This window comes from Rutidosis leptorrhynchoides, chromosome 8, assembly GCF_046630445.1.
Source record: "Rutidosis leptorrhynchoides isolate AG116_Rl617_1_P2 chromosome 8, CSIRO_AGI_Rlap_v1, whole genome shotgun sequence".
Classification (NCBI taxonomy): Eukaryota; Viridiplantae; Streptophyta; class Magnoliopsida; order Asterales; family Asteraceae; genus Rutidosis; species Rutidosis leptorrhynchoides.
In genome coordinates, this window is record NC_092340.1 from 38,643,411 (window position 1) to 38,659,896 (window position 16,486).

The 16,486-nt window shown below is 32.9% G+C and overlaps 1 protein-coding gene and 1 long non-coding RNA gene across 2 annotated transcripts; one reads left to right on the plus strand and one right to left on the minus strand.

The window, feature by feature from the left end:
* Window positions 1-308: 308 nt before the first annotated feature.
* LOC139861576 (uncharacterized) lies at window positions 309-2,702 on the plus strand. Its single transcript, XR_011763816.1, has 3 exons — window positions 309-464; window positions 1,456-1,604; window positions 2,657-2,702. It is a non-coding gene; the product is annotated as an uncharacterized lncRNA (long non-coding RNA).
* A 616-nt stretch (window positions 2,703-3,318) lies between these two features.
* Window positions 3,319-5,624, minus strand: LOC139863321 (uncharacterized). Its single transcript, XM_071851955.1, has 3 exons — window positions 5,529-5,624; window positions 4,020-4,518; window positions 3,319-3,638 (listed from the first exon to the last, which is right to left on the minus strand). Exons 1-3 carry the CDS (start codon window positions 5,622-5,624, stop codon window positions 3,319-3,321), a joined length of 915 nt encoding a protein of 304 aa, XP_071708056.1.
* Window positions 5,625-16,486: the final 10,862 nt, after the last annotated feature.

Here is a 16,486-nt window from a genome sequence, read left to right on the forward strand (position 1 = left end):
AAGGCTTAGAAGTAGAAGCAGAAAGATTGTAAATTGGAACGATTGGCGCACTAAGTTAAATCATGTCATGAGAGGTCCATAATGCTCTTCAAATCCATTGAGGTTTGTAAGATCCCAATTCTTTTAAGGTATATTTTATTATTTTATTATGTTAATTAATTTGACTATGGTTAGATAAAGGACTTGTCATGTAAAAAAATGGACCTTGTGTGCAGATTTTAAGTGGGGAAGGGTTACAGTGTAAAAATGGTCAAAGTTATGTTTTATAAAACAGCAGAGACACCCTCATTTGTGAGAATGCAGAAAAATAAGAAAAATAGAGGGAGAGTGAGTGGGTGGGTGGCGATTTTAAGGGATTGGATACAAATCCTTTGAATTTCACATCTTTTCCTCTTCATTTAGATTTTGATTTCACATTTTTTCCTCTTCATTTAGATTTGAGGGTTTTTAAACCCTAACTTGAGGTATGAATCAATTGTTCTTTAAATTAGTGTTTATGTAATTAAATGATGTTATTGTTGTTTGGAATCAAGGTTTTTGGCTCCATGGAAACCCTAATTCTAAAATTAGGGATTTAAGGTTTATGGGTTTGGGGTTTGTAAGGATGATGAACTTGAAATTGGTAAAACTAGTAATTTTTTATTTGTGAACTTTAAGTTTAAATCTGACTTTGACTTGTTTGACTAAGAAATGTTGAAATGTAAGTTTAATTGGTTATGAAATAAGAAGACTTACAAATTGTAAGTCTTGTGATTTTAGTCTAGTAAGAGTCAAAGTGGGTTTTGTAAACTAAAGGTGTAACCCTTGATGTTATGGGTCTTGTTGACCAAATGTGACTAGATTGTGATTTGTGTGTATGTATATGTGATTATTTGAATATGTAATTGTGGTGAAGCTTGAGATTTGTATCGCTTGGATTTGCGATAACTCTTGCTTGGTTGTGTATATTGCTCCATTTCAAGGTGTTTACATTGTATGCATATATCTTGGTAGACTCAAATTAATATGTGAAATTGTATTGAAAATGAGGCTTGGTTCCCCGGTGGATGTGACAAGTTCTCATATGTATGTGTTATTGTGGTTGAGATAAGACTTGGTTCCCGGGTGGATGTGACAAGTCTTGTATTGATGACGGCTCGGTTCCCGGGTGGATGAGACGAGTTTATGATCCATGGTTCACCGTTGGTTGCCTGGTTCCCGGGTGGATGTGACAGGCGGGTATTGACATGGTTCCCAGGTGGATGTGACAGGCGGTTGTATAGTTGGTTTTACTTTTTATTTTAATTTTACATTCTTAAACATCTCCACCGGATGTTTGATCCATTGGAGCCTTAGTAATGGCCAGAAACAAAAAAAAATATTGAAAAATTGATGTACATGTATTTTGGGGTTAAATGTTTTTTTTAAAAAACATAATAATATTCAGCCAACTGATGTTTGATAATAATTTCCCAGAGACAAAATGATGAAAAATGCATGTCCTCGTCTTCCCTCTTCTCCTCCCTTTCCGCTTTGTGAGTCTGATCTTGAAAGAAACGATCCGGAGCTGCTAAAACCGATGCTGGATGAGATGCAGCGTTCCATTATAGAAACCCTAAGACAGAGTAATATCTACTATTAGTTTTCAATTCTTTAATTTTATGTCGTCATCATCATCATCATCTATTTGTTTTTATTATTAATTTTTAATTATTAATATATTATTATTATTAAAATTAATTAATTAATAAAAAAGCCTTACGTAACATGTGTATAAAATTAGTGATAATTATTACAGTAATTTATATTATTTGGATTTCCATATTATATAATTACCATTACTAAGCCCTTTTACAAAAGCTACTCCAGCTTGGTTTGAAAAGAGGTAGTATAACTGAATTTATTTTTTATGCACTTTCAAATGACTCCAGTTTAACACTCTTTACTTAGGGTGCGTTTGATAAAACTGAATGATTTAGCGCTGAATGGTTCAGAGCCTCTGAATAAAGTTTGTTCTGAATGAAAATAAGCTGTTTGATAATCATTTTAAATGAACGATATGAATTGAGTAAAATTACCTTATTAACTTGTTACATGAATAGAAAATACAATATACTTGTTGCTTAAACGTTCTGGATATGAGTTGAAAAGAATATTACAGATTAATTAGGCTCTTAATGGTTAAGAGAGTGTTTCAACTCTGAATGGTTCAGCACTGAATTCTGAACCATTCAGCACCATATGTTATTCAGAGGTCAGAAACAAACACGCTGAATGCTGAATGGTTCAGCATTCAGCGCTGAATCATTCCATTAAGAGGCAAACAAACGCACCCTTAGGCATAAAACAGCTTTAATAAGTTACGTTTAGCAATACAAAAATCTCCTCATAAATATGCACTTTAACAAGTTACAAGTCAATTTATATGAAAGAGCTTGTTTTGACAAAAACAGAGTTTCTAACATACATACAAATACAAATGCCCACCAAACTAAAATCCCCCATTTTTGGACAACACAAACCACAAGACTGACTCTCCTTTGCTATATGTATGCATCAATTTTACTATATTGTTATTATTATGAATAATATAATATTTATATCAATTATTTTATATTATGAATTATGAATTAATTAATTAATTAATTAATTATTGTTATATTATATGTTGGTTCAGGACGAGTAGCTGACTTCAAAAAAAGAGGTACCTGCGGTGTTAACTAAGAAACTCGTCAGCTGAACATTTCATCAAACACTTAAAATGCATATTAAACAATTCACACTCAATCATAAGAGATAATATTGGTTGTCATTTTATTTTAAAAATGTAAATTAAAATATAAATTTAGAATTCATTTTCTTCTGCCTAGCTTTTATACCTTCTCATACTTAATTCAAAATAATTAATTATAATAATTCAAATTATTTAATTTTAATAATTAAAATAATTACTAATAAGATTTAATAATAATAATTAATTAATAAGATTTAATTTGAATTTAAAATTATTTAGATTAATGACATCACTCACCATGCTTAGATTTTTTTCTTTTTCTTTTTGATTTTTATTAACAAAGGAATTAGCCTAATAATGACATCATCATTGTAGGATTTTAATATTAACTATAGATGTATATATTAATATTAATAATACATACTTTCAAAATTGTACCTAAAGGGGCAGAAGTTGAGTTCTCGCTTCAAATCATCATAGCTATTCAAACCTACCTGGTGACAGTTAAACCAACAAAACATATTATTGTTATTAAACCAAATATAACAAAAAGGATGTTGATTATAAAGGTGAAAGTTAACATACCTAGTGAAAAGTATTATTTATCATAACATTTGAAGGACTTCTTTGTAGACTACATTGGTTGTAGTACTACCAACATTCATATCTTTATCACAAATGAGTACTTTTAATCCCTTCTTACTCTTTACTCTCGAAATAGCAACGTACAACTGACCATGAGTGAAGACCGGTCGGGGTAAAAATAACCCGACATAAGATAACGATTGACCTTGACTTTTATTAATGGTCATTGCAAAGCACATTGAGATTGGAAACTGCTTTCTGATGATCTTGAATGGTAATGATTTATCAGTAGGACTCAATTTCATACGTGGGATCAAGGTTTGAAATCCAATATTTGTACCTGTTAATCATGAACAAATATAGTTGCCATTAAGATAAATAATGCTAATCGTGACTATTTAAAATGTTATAGTTTAATAATAACAACATAAGGAAGCTATAGTTTCAGTCCATAATCGAAAGTCATTAAGTTGGGCAGTACGTTTTCTACACCACTGATGGTCAACAACTTGTTTGAACAAACATTTTTTTTTTAGTTTAGACCACCCTACAGGTCAACAACAGCAGTAATTTTTTGGGAGTTAGCAAAGTAATTATGTTGGGGTGTAACTTATACAACTACAAAGCACTAACCTACATGTCAGCAACAAATAGAGATCCCCAATCGTAAGTATATAAAAAATAGATTCCACTATTTATGTTTGATTATAAATATTTGTACCTGTTATAACTCTGGCGGTTATCAACGATTTCTCGAGCTTAATAACTGTAAGTCTTGTACCATTACACAAACCATTTGGTTGATCGATGTTTCTTAATAACATGATTGGAACACCAACTTTCAAAACCAACTTGTGGTTAGGAATTCCTGAAAACTTAAGACTGTTTAAAAATTCAGGAGATTGCAAACCATTGTCGGCTGTAATGGAGTTGTCACTCTCATCAACACTATCACAACTCAAGTAAGTGATCTCCTCTCCCGGGACTAATTCTAACAAACGATCATTAATCTTATCAACATGTTCATGTGTCGGAGCAAGAATAGCTCTCTCCTGGAAGTAGGTATGTTGATACAAATTCTTTATCACGTCCGGGTATGTGGAATCAATGATACTCTTGATTGGATCATCACCTTCTTTAATTAAGAACTCGTCCGGTATCTTGATTTCAGCTTCACCATCATTAGGACCTCCAACAATACCATTTCCCACATCTAAGATCTATTTAGCAAATTCCTTCATCTCTGATATATCTTCAGTATTTATCCGGATTGTAATCTCATGTTTACACTTAACTTGAGAACTTTAATGTGATCCCATAGATATGAAGAGTGTTAGTGCATATTTTGTAATCCCTAGTTCTATGAACTTTAACGTTTTATTCGATCATGTTGTAACCTGCAATATTGTTAAACGTTGATTGTCGATTTGTTATTTTATATTTGTAAACGTTTAAATGTAATCTGTAATGTTACTCGACAGTCGGCCGACTGACATAGTCAGTCGACCGACTGTCAACCACAGTCGACCGACATAGGAACTGGGATATTTAAGCCAAGTTAATCTCCACTATTTTGGTTAATCACCCTGTATATTTTCACACACAAAAACAGTTCCAGGTCGGGTCTTTTTCAATCTTCATGTCCAAATACCACAGAATGTCAGTCTAGGCTTCGTGTTTATCAAGATCTAATCTTGGTTTGACTCGTACAAACCCGAAAACCCATAGATATTCGTTTAAGCTCGTTCTAGTGTTATTCCACCTCTAGATCGTGTTAGGTTGATTCTAAGATCCTCTCCCAGCGTCTACAAAGTGGTATTAGAGCATTGGCTTGCTGAATCAATTGTTTTAAACGAGTTCTTGGTACATTTTTGGGTCAAAAATTGGTTTTGGATTGAATTTTGTATACTTTTACGTTAAACTTTTGGTTTTATTTGCTTTATAGTGTTTACAGAAGTCATTCTAAGTTGTTTAAGGTGTTGGTCAGTAGTTTTGGTTCGAAAATTGAGCTTGAAATCGTTTAGAAGTCAAAAAAAAAAAAAAAAACTGATTTTTGGATTCTAGCTCTGAGAGAAATCACAGTCGACCGACTTAGGTGTCAATCGACCGATTTTCGTGTATTTTGACCGATTGTCACTAGTTCGACCGATTGTCATAAGATCGATCGATTGTCTTAAAACCGACCGACTTATGTTCTAAACCGACCGACTTTCGTTATAAACCGACCGACTTTAGTTATAAACCGACCGATTGAAGTAACATCGACCGATTGATAAAAGTAATACCATTTGACTAAATGTAAACAGAACTTCAACCGATTAACCATTGACAATCGACCGACTGTAACTGTTCATCGACCGACTGTCAACTACATTCGACCGACTTTGGATCAGATTCAACCTTAATTAATTTTAACGATGTCTGATCAGGCAATGGCAATTACTTCCGGCGTTCAAAATATTTTACTATCTGATAGTGAATCAGGCAGTGCCAATCGTGCTCCTAGACTTGATAATACAAATGATTACATTAGATGGAGGTCTAGGTTTATGAATTACATTAGAGGCCTTGATCCTAGAATGTGGGATTTGATACAACATGAATATAAAGAGCCTTTAGGTACTGATGGTAATAGTAAAAAGTATGAAGATTACAGCGTGACAGAAAAGAAACATATGCCTTAGAATGTAGATGTTATGCTCAATTGACTCAGGGTTTAGATGGTGATATTTATCATCAATATCAAATGCACTTAACATCATATTCTCTTTGGAATGCTATTAAGATAGGTGTAGAAGGAAATAAGGCGTATCGTGAAAAGAAAGCTAAAGTAATCAAAAGTGAATGGAAAAGGTTTGCTGCTCTAAGTCATGAAACGTTAGAGGAGACAATCATTCGTTATCGTCATCTTGTCTCTGAATTGGGTAACTTAGGTGTAGAAGTTACAGAACAGAAAGCTATCAAACAATTAACAGATGGTTTACAACACAAGTGGGATGCGTTTATTGAACAGATAGAAGACAGAGCTTCGTCTGCTGGTGAATCACTGACCCTAGATAAATTCACATCAAAATTGATGGTAAAGGACTTGGATATGGAAACCAAGAAGAAACGTCTTGAGGGTCAGCAAAGTCCTATAATTTACAAAGCTGGTACTTCTGGATTGAGTAATGTTCATGCTCCCTTACAAACAGCGTTTGTTTCTAGTGATAGTGCTGTAAATAGATCACAACCTACTCAAAATGTGATGTTTCAAACCCAAGTAAATAAGCCTGTTAGTACAAATCAGTCTACCATTAGACAGGAGCCAAAAACTGTAGTTCTCAACACTGAGAATTTAAGAACTAGGCCCCTTTCAGTTGTAGAGGAAGATATGGCTTTAGTTGCTTTGATAGTTAATTCTTATAATGAAATGGTTGGTGGTCAAATTGGTAATGCTCATTTAGAAGCAGAAGATTATGAGCAGATTGACGAGGATGAACTTGAAAAGATGGATATCCTCTGGGCTATGGGTAGTGTGATTAGACGAGCGAAGAAATTTCTGAAAAGGACAGGTCAACAGAGCTTAGGTGTTACTAGAGATACTAAGTTAGGCTTTGATATGTCAAAAGTGAGATGTTTCAATTGCAATGAGTTAGGACACTTCAAAAGAACATGTACCAGGCCACAGAAAACTGGTTTTCATAACCCATTTCACAATCAGTATAATAAGACAAAGGTTAATGTGCCAGTTGAAACAACGAGCAGTGATACTATCAGAAATGATAAAGCAAAAGGCTTAATTGCAACATATTCAGACGAAGGTTGTGATTGGACAGTATTTGCTGATGATGAAAATCATGCTAACGTTGTTAGAATGCCTAAGACCGAAGAAGAAGCTGAAAGTGAGAAACAAGAGAGAGAGAAAGCTGGTTGTGTTGGTACTGCGAATGAATGCATGTGTTACATCTGCAAGATGGAAGCAAGAATTGAGCGAACTTATGCAATGATCAGATATGTTAGAATAGGTGTTCTTAACAAGAGAGTGTATGAGAAGTTCAAATACGCAATGCACAATGATGGTGATTGATAGTGCTAAAAACGAACATATATTTCATAGCATTATTCCTCAAGAAAGACAAGCTTTTAGTTGCAATTGTTCTATTTACAAGTGATATTCGTTTAAATAATAAAAGGTGAAGACAAAAGACAGATTCGACGAATTGAAGACGCAAACGACCAAAAAGCTCAAAAGTACAAAATACAATCAAAGAGGTTCCAATTATTGATAAGAAACGTCTCGAAATTACAAAAGTACAAGATTCAAAACGTAAAGTACAAGATATTAAATTGTACGCAAGGACGTTCTAAAATTCGGAACCGGGACCAGAGTCAACTCTCAACGCTCGACGCAACGGACTAAAAATTACAAGTTAACTATGTATATAAATATAATATATAATTAATTATATAAATTATATATATATTATATTTATATAATAATCCGTCGGCAAGAAAGGATCCAAAATGGAGTGAGCTGTAAAATCGAACTCCGCGAGTTGCGGAGTTTGAAGAAGGAAAGGGCCGCGAGTCGCGGAGCCCCTAATTTTGAAAATCCCTATAAAAGCCAGCGCAATTCGACGAGTTTTAATATCCATAATCTATCTCTCTCTCAATATATACGTAAATATATATATATAATTTATATTTTAATTTTAATTTTAATTTTAAATCCTAATAATAAGGGTATGTTAGCGAATGTTGTAAGGGTGTAAGTCGAAATTCTGTCCGTGTAACGCTACGCTATTTTTAATCATTGTAAGTTATGTTTATATTATTTTCATTAATGTCTCGTAGCTAAGTTATTATTATGCTTATTTAATACCGAAGTAATCATGATGTTGGGCTAAAAATACTAAAATTGGGTAATTGGGCTTTGTACCATAATTGGGGTTTGGATAAAAGAACGACACTTGTGGAAATTAGACTATGGGCTATTAATGGGTTTTATATTAACTAAACAATACCTTGTTAATTTAATATACAAACTTATAATTCGATGTATTTATATATAACCACATACGCTTGACTGGGTACGGTGGGCGGGATATCTATAAATACCAATAATTATTCATTTTACCGGACACGGAACTGGATTAATAGTTAATAGACTTGTTGAAACAGGGGTGAATTACATTCAAGGGTAATTGGTGTAATTGTTAACAAAGTAGTGAAACCTTGGTTTACACGCAGTCGATAACCTGGTGTATTCATTAAACAAACTATTAAAACCTTGTTACAATTCGAATCCCCAATTAGTTGGAATATTTGACTTCGGGAATAAGAATAATTTGACGAAGGCTTTCGCTCTTTATATTTATGACTGATGGACTATTATGGACAAATCCGTATGGACATATTAAATAATCCAGGACAAAGAACAATTAATCCATGGGCATAAAACTAAAATCAACACGTCAAACATCATGATTACGGAAGTTTAAATAAGCATAATTCTTTTATTTCATATTTAATTTCCTTTATTTTTATATTTAATTGCACTTCTAATTATCGCACTTTTATTTATTGTTATTGTATTTAATTGCACTTTTAATTATCGTACTTTTTAATTATCGCAATTTTATTTTATCGCACTTTTATTTATCGCAATTTCCTTATCGTTATTTACTTTACGCTTTAAATTAAGTTATATTTATTTTTATTATTTTACATTAGGTTTTAACTGCGACTAAAGTTTTTAAATCGACAAACCGGTCATTACACGGTAAAAACCCCCCTTTATAATAATAATATTACTTATATATATATTTGTATTTTTATAAAATAAAACTAATATAGCGTTAAGCTTTGTCTAAAAGATTCCCTGTGGAACGAACCGGACTTACTAAAAACTACACTACTGTACGATTAGGTACACTGCCTATAAGTGTTGTAGCAAGGTTTAAGTATATCCATTCTATAAATAAATAAATATCTTGTGTAAAATTGTATCGTATTTAATAGTATTTCCTTGTAAAATTTAATAGTATTTTATACCCCTTAGCTTTAACATCAAGTATTTTTGGCGCCGCTGCCGGGGAACTTAAAATATAGCTTAAAAGCCGGAAGCGCAACGCTAATATAAAAAAAAATTATTTTTAGTTTACTTTTATAAAAAAATACGTTTTTGTAAAAATACGTTTTAAATATTAGAAAATATAAAAAGAAAAACAAAAATATAAATATTTTTAAGAGTTTGTTAAATATTTAAGTTTTGTAAAGTTTCTTTATTTTTATTTTATAAAAATATAAGTTTTATTTAAATATTTTGTGTTTATTTAAAATATAAAATCAAAACCGAAAATATATATATATATATATATATATATATATATATATATATATATATATATATATATATATATATATATATATATATATATATATATATATATATATATATATATATATATATATATATATTTTTAAGATTTTTAAAATTATAAAGTATTTTATTTCTAATTTAGTTTTTAAAATATAACTTTTATTTAATATATTAATTAAATTAAAACAGAAAATAAAAAAAAATATATATATAAATAAAATTAAACCTGTCGAACGAAACCAGCCTGTCAACTGAATTTTCAAACCCCGCGACTTGCGGCGTTTGTAGCCACGAAGCACCGCGACTCGCGGAGCCGTCTGACACGGGTGACACAGAAACACTAACAGCATTAATTACGGGATAATTATTATTATTATTAATCTTAAACCCTAATTAGGGTATTATTATTATAATATTTAGTTTTAATTAGTTTATTTTGTTTTATTTAGTTTTATTAATTTATAAAATTAATAGTTTTATAAAATAAATAATATAAAAATAATATTTTTATAAAAATTGTACTTTTTATAACTTTTAGTATATTTTTATATTTTGTCCCTTTTTATTTGTTTTAGCGTAATTTTTGTATTTTTCGCTCGTTTTTAGTTTTAAGATATAGTTTTTGCCATAGTTATTTTTATTTCTAGATTTTTAGGCTTTGCCGTAAAATCCCTTAAGTGCTTTTTCTTTAGACTAAGATTTAGGTGCTTTAGAATTTTGCGACGCCTTTTTAAGTTTTAGTACCTTTTTAAGTTATTGCCATTTGGGATATAGTTTTACTTGTAAGCTTTAATATTTTTGGACGCAACTTTTAATTTTTAGTTTTTAGTTCCTTTTTAACTTTCAACGCGCTACTTTCTTATTTTTATTTTTTGACGCCTTTTACTTATGTATCAATTATCAATCCAATTAGTAATCTCAATTTGCAATTTTAATTTTAAGTTAGTGATAGTAATAAGGTTGGGTTAGTCGAGTGTTTTAAAGTTTCTTAAGTCATTTTTTTTTATTTCTTATTTTTCGAAGCCTTTTATTTTTTCAACCCTTTTCTTTTTCGACCTTTTTCGACGCGCTCTTTTTCTTTCTTATTTCTCGCAATTCTAGTTTTTAGGACATAGATTTTTATTCTACTTCTTATCTAAATTTCTTAAAATTACGAAAATTTATTTTAAGTGGTTAAATTGATAGACATCAAAATTTTCTGGTTCGTAGTAATAGTTGGATTTGTACGTGGACCGGGTTATTGGAGCCAAACAGTACTCAATTATATTGAGACCAAACGAATCCTGCCCCTCTGCTGCATCTTTTGGCTATTCGAAACGTGGGCAAAATCAGAAAAGTCTATTAATTGGATAACTTATATAATTTTTCTTTCCTTTTAAAAACTAATAGGATATTCAGTGAATGCACCGAGCAAGACGTTCACCACATTTTGTACGTTCACCACCTGTAACTAGATCAAGACATTTAGCAAATATTACCGCCGTTGATTTTTCTTTAGAATCGTCATCCAGTCGACCAAGTACTCCAATTCAAATTTCCGATAATCCATTTTTTGAACCCGACCTCACAATTGAGAATCCGGAGAATATTCAGGGACAATTCATAGATCCTGAACCATTAATTTTTCCTCCGGAACCACCAATCATTCAAACAGAGATTGTTGAGGAACGAACCATTAAATCAGAATCCTCTAGTGATTCAGATTCAACAAATTCAATTATGGAAGTAACAGAACCTTTAAGTATGGAAGACCGAATGCGAGCTAAACGCACTGGCCAAGGTCACGCAATTACTCATCCAGACATTAATGCGCCAGATTATGAAATCAAAGGACAAATTCTACATATGGTGACTAATCAATGCCAATTTAGTGGTGCGCCGAAGGAAGATCCAAATGAACATCTTCGTACCTTTAATAGGATCTGCACACTATTTAAAATAAGAGAAGTTGAGGATGAACAGATATATCTCATGTTATTTCCCTGGACTTTAAAGGGAGAAGCCAAAGATTTGTTGGAATCGTTACCTGAAGGGGCGATTGACACATGAGATGTTTTATTTGAAAAATTTCTTAAACAATTCTTTCCGGCATCTAAAGCCGTAAGACTTCAAGGAGAAATTGTTACGTTCACACAGAAACCGAATGAAACTCTATATGAGGCGTGGACTAGATTTGGAAAGTTATTGAGAGGATGTCCGCAACATGGTTTAGACACTTGTCAAATAGTACAAATGTTCTACCAAGGATGCGATATCACTACAAGAAAAGACATAGATATAGCAGCTGGTGGTTCCATTATGAAGAAAACTGAAACTGATGCTTATAAATTATTGATAACACTGCTTCCCACTCACATGAGTGGCACCAAGAAAAAGATATCGTTAGATCATCTAAAGCAGCTAGAGCCGATTCTAGTCATGACTTAGATTCCATTTCTGCAAAGATAGATGCTGTCGAGAGACGAATGGAAAAGATGACTAAGGATATACACTCAATACGAATTAGTTGTGAGCAGTGTGGAGGACCACATTTGACAAAAGATTGTCTCAGCATTGAACTAACAATGGAACAAAGAGAGAATATTTCTTATATAAACCAAAGGCCTGGAAATAATTATCAGAATAATTATCAACCGCCAAGACCAATCTACAATCAAAATCAGAACTATAACCGAAATATTCCACACAACAACCAACAAGGTCCTAGCAATCAACAAGTATTCAACAATACTTACAATCAGCAAAGACCTAATTTTCAAAACAAACCACCACAACCCGATGATAAAAAGCCAAATTTAGAAGATATGATGACGAAGCTAGTTGAAACTCAAACACAGTTTTTCACATCTCAGAAACAAACCAATGAACAAAATGCTCAAGCATTTAGAAATCAACAAGCTTCTATTCAAAATCTGGAACAAGAAGTAAGTAACCTAGCAAGGTTAATAGGTGAAAGAAAACCGAGAAGTCTACCTAGTGATACAAATGCAAACCCCCGGAATGAAACAGCTAAAGCCATTACCACAAGAAGTGGTACAACACTTAAACCACTTGAAATACCTGTAATTTCTGATGAAAATATTCCTACTCCACAATAACCACAACCTGAGTAAGATAAGGAAAAAGAACCGGTAGTTGAAAAGGTTATTGAAGATAACACAGTTAAGGCTAAACCTTATGTTAAACCATACCAACCACCACTTCCTTATCCGAGTAAAATGAAAAAAGAGAGACTTGAAGCCGAGCAATCCAAATTCTTGGATATGTTTAAACAAATAAATGTCAATCTTCCTTTCATTGATGTGATTTCAGGAATGCCTAGATATGCTAAATTTCTGAAAGATCTAATCTCAAATAGAAAGAAAATGGAAGAACTCTCGGCTGTTACTATGAATGCTAATTGTTCAGCAGTGCTGTTGAATAAGATACCAGAAAAATTATCTGATCCAGGAAGTTTCACAATTCCATGTTTTCTGGGTAGTCTTAGTTCAATAGAAGCATTGGCAGACTTAGGTGCTAGTATAAATTTAATGCCGTATTCACTATACGCTAAACTAGACCTTGGAGAATTGAAACCAACAAGAATAAGCATACAACTAGCCGATAGATCAATAAATATCCTAGAGGGATAATGGAAAACATGCTAGTTAATGTTGGTACTTTAGTATTTTCAGTAGATTTTGTTGTTCTGGACATGGAAGAAGATTCTCAAGTTCCTCTCATATTAGGAAGACCATTCTTAAACACGGCTAAAGCAATGATAGACGTGTTTGGTAAGAAATTGAAACTAAGTATAGAGGACGAGAGTGTTACCTTTTCAGTTGATAGAGCAATGCAACAACCGCAATCTGCAGATGATACATGTTATTATATTCAAACTATAGATTCACATGCAGAATTGTTAGAAGAATTTCCAGAATTACAAGGAACAGGAGAATGTTCTTTAGGAGAAGGAACTGAACAAATTGATGAAACTGAAATGTTAGCTACACTAATAGCTAATGGATATGAACCAACAACAGAAGAAATTCAAATGCTAAAAGAAGAAGACAGATATCGATATAAATCATCGATAGAAGAACCTCCAACATTAGAGTTAAAGCCACTTCCAAACCATTTGGAATACGCTTATTTACATGGTGAATCTGAATTACCTGTAATAATATCGTCTTCTCTTACTGAAAATGAGAAATCTCAACTCATTTCTGTGTTAAAAGCTCATAAACCAGCCATTGCATGGAAGATTCATGATATTAAAGGAATAAGTCCTTCGTATTGCACACATAAAATCCTTATGGAAGAAGGACATAAAATGTATGTGCAACGCCAACGAAGACTAAATCCTAATATGCAAGACGTAGTTAAAAAAGAAATTATTAAACTGCTAGATGCAGGTTTAGTTTATCCAATTTCTGATAGTCCATGGGTAAGCCCAGTTCAATGCGTGCCTAAGAAGGGTGGCATGACTGTTATCACAAATGAGAAATATGAGCTTATTCCTACTAGGACTGTAACATGATGGCGTGTTTGTATTGATTATAGAAAATTAAATGACGCCACCAGAAAAGATCACTTTCCCTTACCTTTTATTGATCAAATGTTGGAAAGATTAGCCGAAAATAGTTACTATTGTTTTCTTGATGGTTTTTCCGGATATTTTCAAATTCCAATAGCACCCGAAGACCAAGAGAAAACCACATTCACGTGCCCTTATGGTACTTTTGCTTACAAACGCATGCCATTTGGACTTTGCAACGCCCCTGCAACCTTTCAAAGGTGCATGATGGCGATTTTTCACTACATGATAGAAGAATGCATGGAAGTTTTCATGGATGACTTTTCAGTCTTCGGTGATACATTTGAATCATGTCTAGCTAATCTTGAACGAATGCTGATTAGATGCGAACAATCAAATCTAGTTCTTAATTGGGAGAAATGCCATTTCATGGTTAAAGAAGGCATCGTTCTTGGTCATAAAATCTCAAAGGAAGGAATTGAAGTGGATAGAGCTAAAGTAGATGTAATTGCTAAACTTCCACATCCCACCAATGTTAGAGGAGTTAGGAGTTTTCTAGGGCATGCCGGTTTTTACCGACGTTTCATAAAAGATTTTTCTAAAATTGCCACTCCTATGAATAAACTCCTAGAAAAAGATGCTCCATTCATCTTTTCAGATGAATGCATCAAATCTTTTAATATTCTTAAAGAGAAACTCACTAATGCACCGATCATGATAACACCAAATTGGAATCTACCGTTTGAACTAATGTGCGATGCAAGTGATTTTGCAATGGGAGCCGTTTTAGGTCAAAGGATTGAAAAACGATTTCAACCTATATATTATGCTAGTAAGACGTTACAAGGAGCACAAACAAACTATACAACTACTGAAAAAGAACTCCTTGCTATTGTCTTTGCTTTTGACAAATTTCGATCATATCTCGTTCTAGCAAAAACGGTGGTCTATACCGACCATTCTGCTCTTAGATACCTATTTTCGAAACAAGATGCCAAACCAAGATTAATCTGTTGGATCTTACTCTTACAAGAGTTCGATATTGAAATCCGAGATAAAAGAGGAGCAGAAAATCTCGCCGCTGATCATCTTTCTCGTCTTGAAAATCCCGAATTAGAAGTTCTAAATGAATCGGCCATACAAGACAACTTTCCTGATGAATATCTATTGAAAATAGATTATAATGAAATACCATGGTTTGTAGACTATGCAAACTACTTAGTATGTAGATTCCTTGAAAAAGGATTATCGTACCAAAAACGAAAGAAATTCTTTAGTGATATAAAACATTATTTCTGGGAAGATCCACATCTGTTTAAAAGTTGTCCAGATGGAACAATACGCCGATGTGTATTCGGAGATGAAGCTAGTAAAATTTTAAACCATTGTCACACAGGACCAACAGGAGGGCATTATGGGCCTCAACTAACAGCAAGAAAAGTTTATGATGCTGAATTCTATTGGCCTACAATTTATAAAGACGCACACCTTCTTTGCAAATCCTGTGATGCTTGTCAAAGGGCCGGAAAAATAAGTCAATGTGATGAAATGCCACAAAATGTCATTCAAGTATGTGAAGTATTTGACATTTGGGGTATTGACTTTATGGGTCCATTTCCAAAATCTCATAATAATCTATACATTCTCGTAGCCATTGATTATGTATCTAAATGGGCGGAAGCACAAGCTCTCCCAACTAACGATGCACGAGTTGTAGTCAACTTTTTAAAACGTCTTTTTGCAAGGTTTGGAACACCGAAAGCTTTAATAAGTGATCGGGGAACTCATTTCTGTAATAATCAACTTGAGAAAGTTCTTAAAAGATATGGAGTAACTCATAAAATCTCCACTGCTTATCATCCACAGACAAGTGGACAAGTTGAAAATACCAACCGAGCTTTAAAATGTATTCTAGAGAAAATCGTAGGATCAAATCCAAAGGAATGGTCCATTAAGTTGGAGGATGCACTCTGGGCTTTTAGAACAGCCTACAAAACTCCAATTGTAACCACACCTTTCAGACTCGTTTATGGAAAAGCATGTCATCTTCCAGTAGAAATTGAACACGAAGCATTTTGGGCTTTGAAGACATGTAATCTTGATTTACATGAAGCCGGACGTCTACGGTTAAGTCAATTAAACGAATTAGAAGAATTAAGACATGAAGCATACGAAAATTCGTTAATCTATAAGGAAAGAACGAAGAAATGGCATGATAAAAGAATCAGAAGTTCAAAAGAATTTAAAGAAGGAGACAGAGTTCTTCTTTTCAATTCACGATTCAAGCTATTTCCTGGAAAATTGAAAT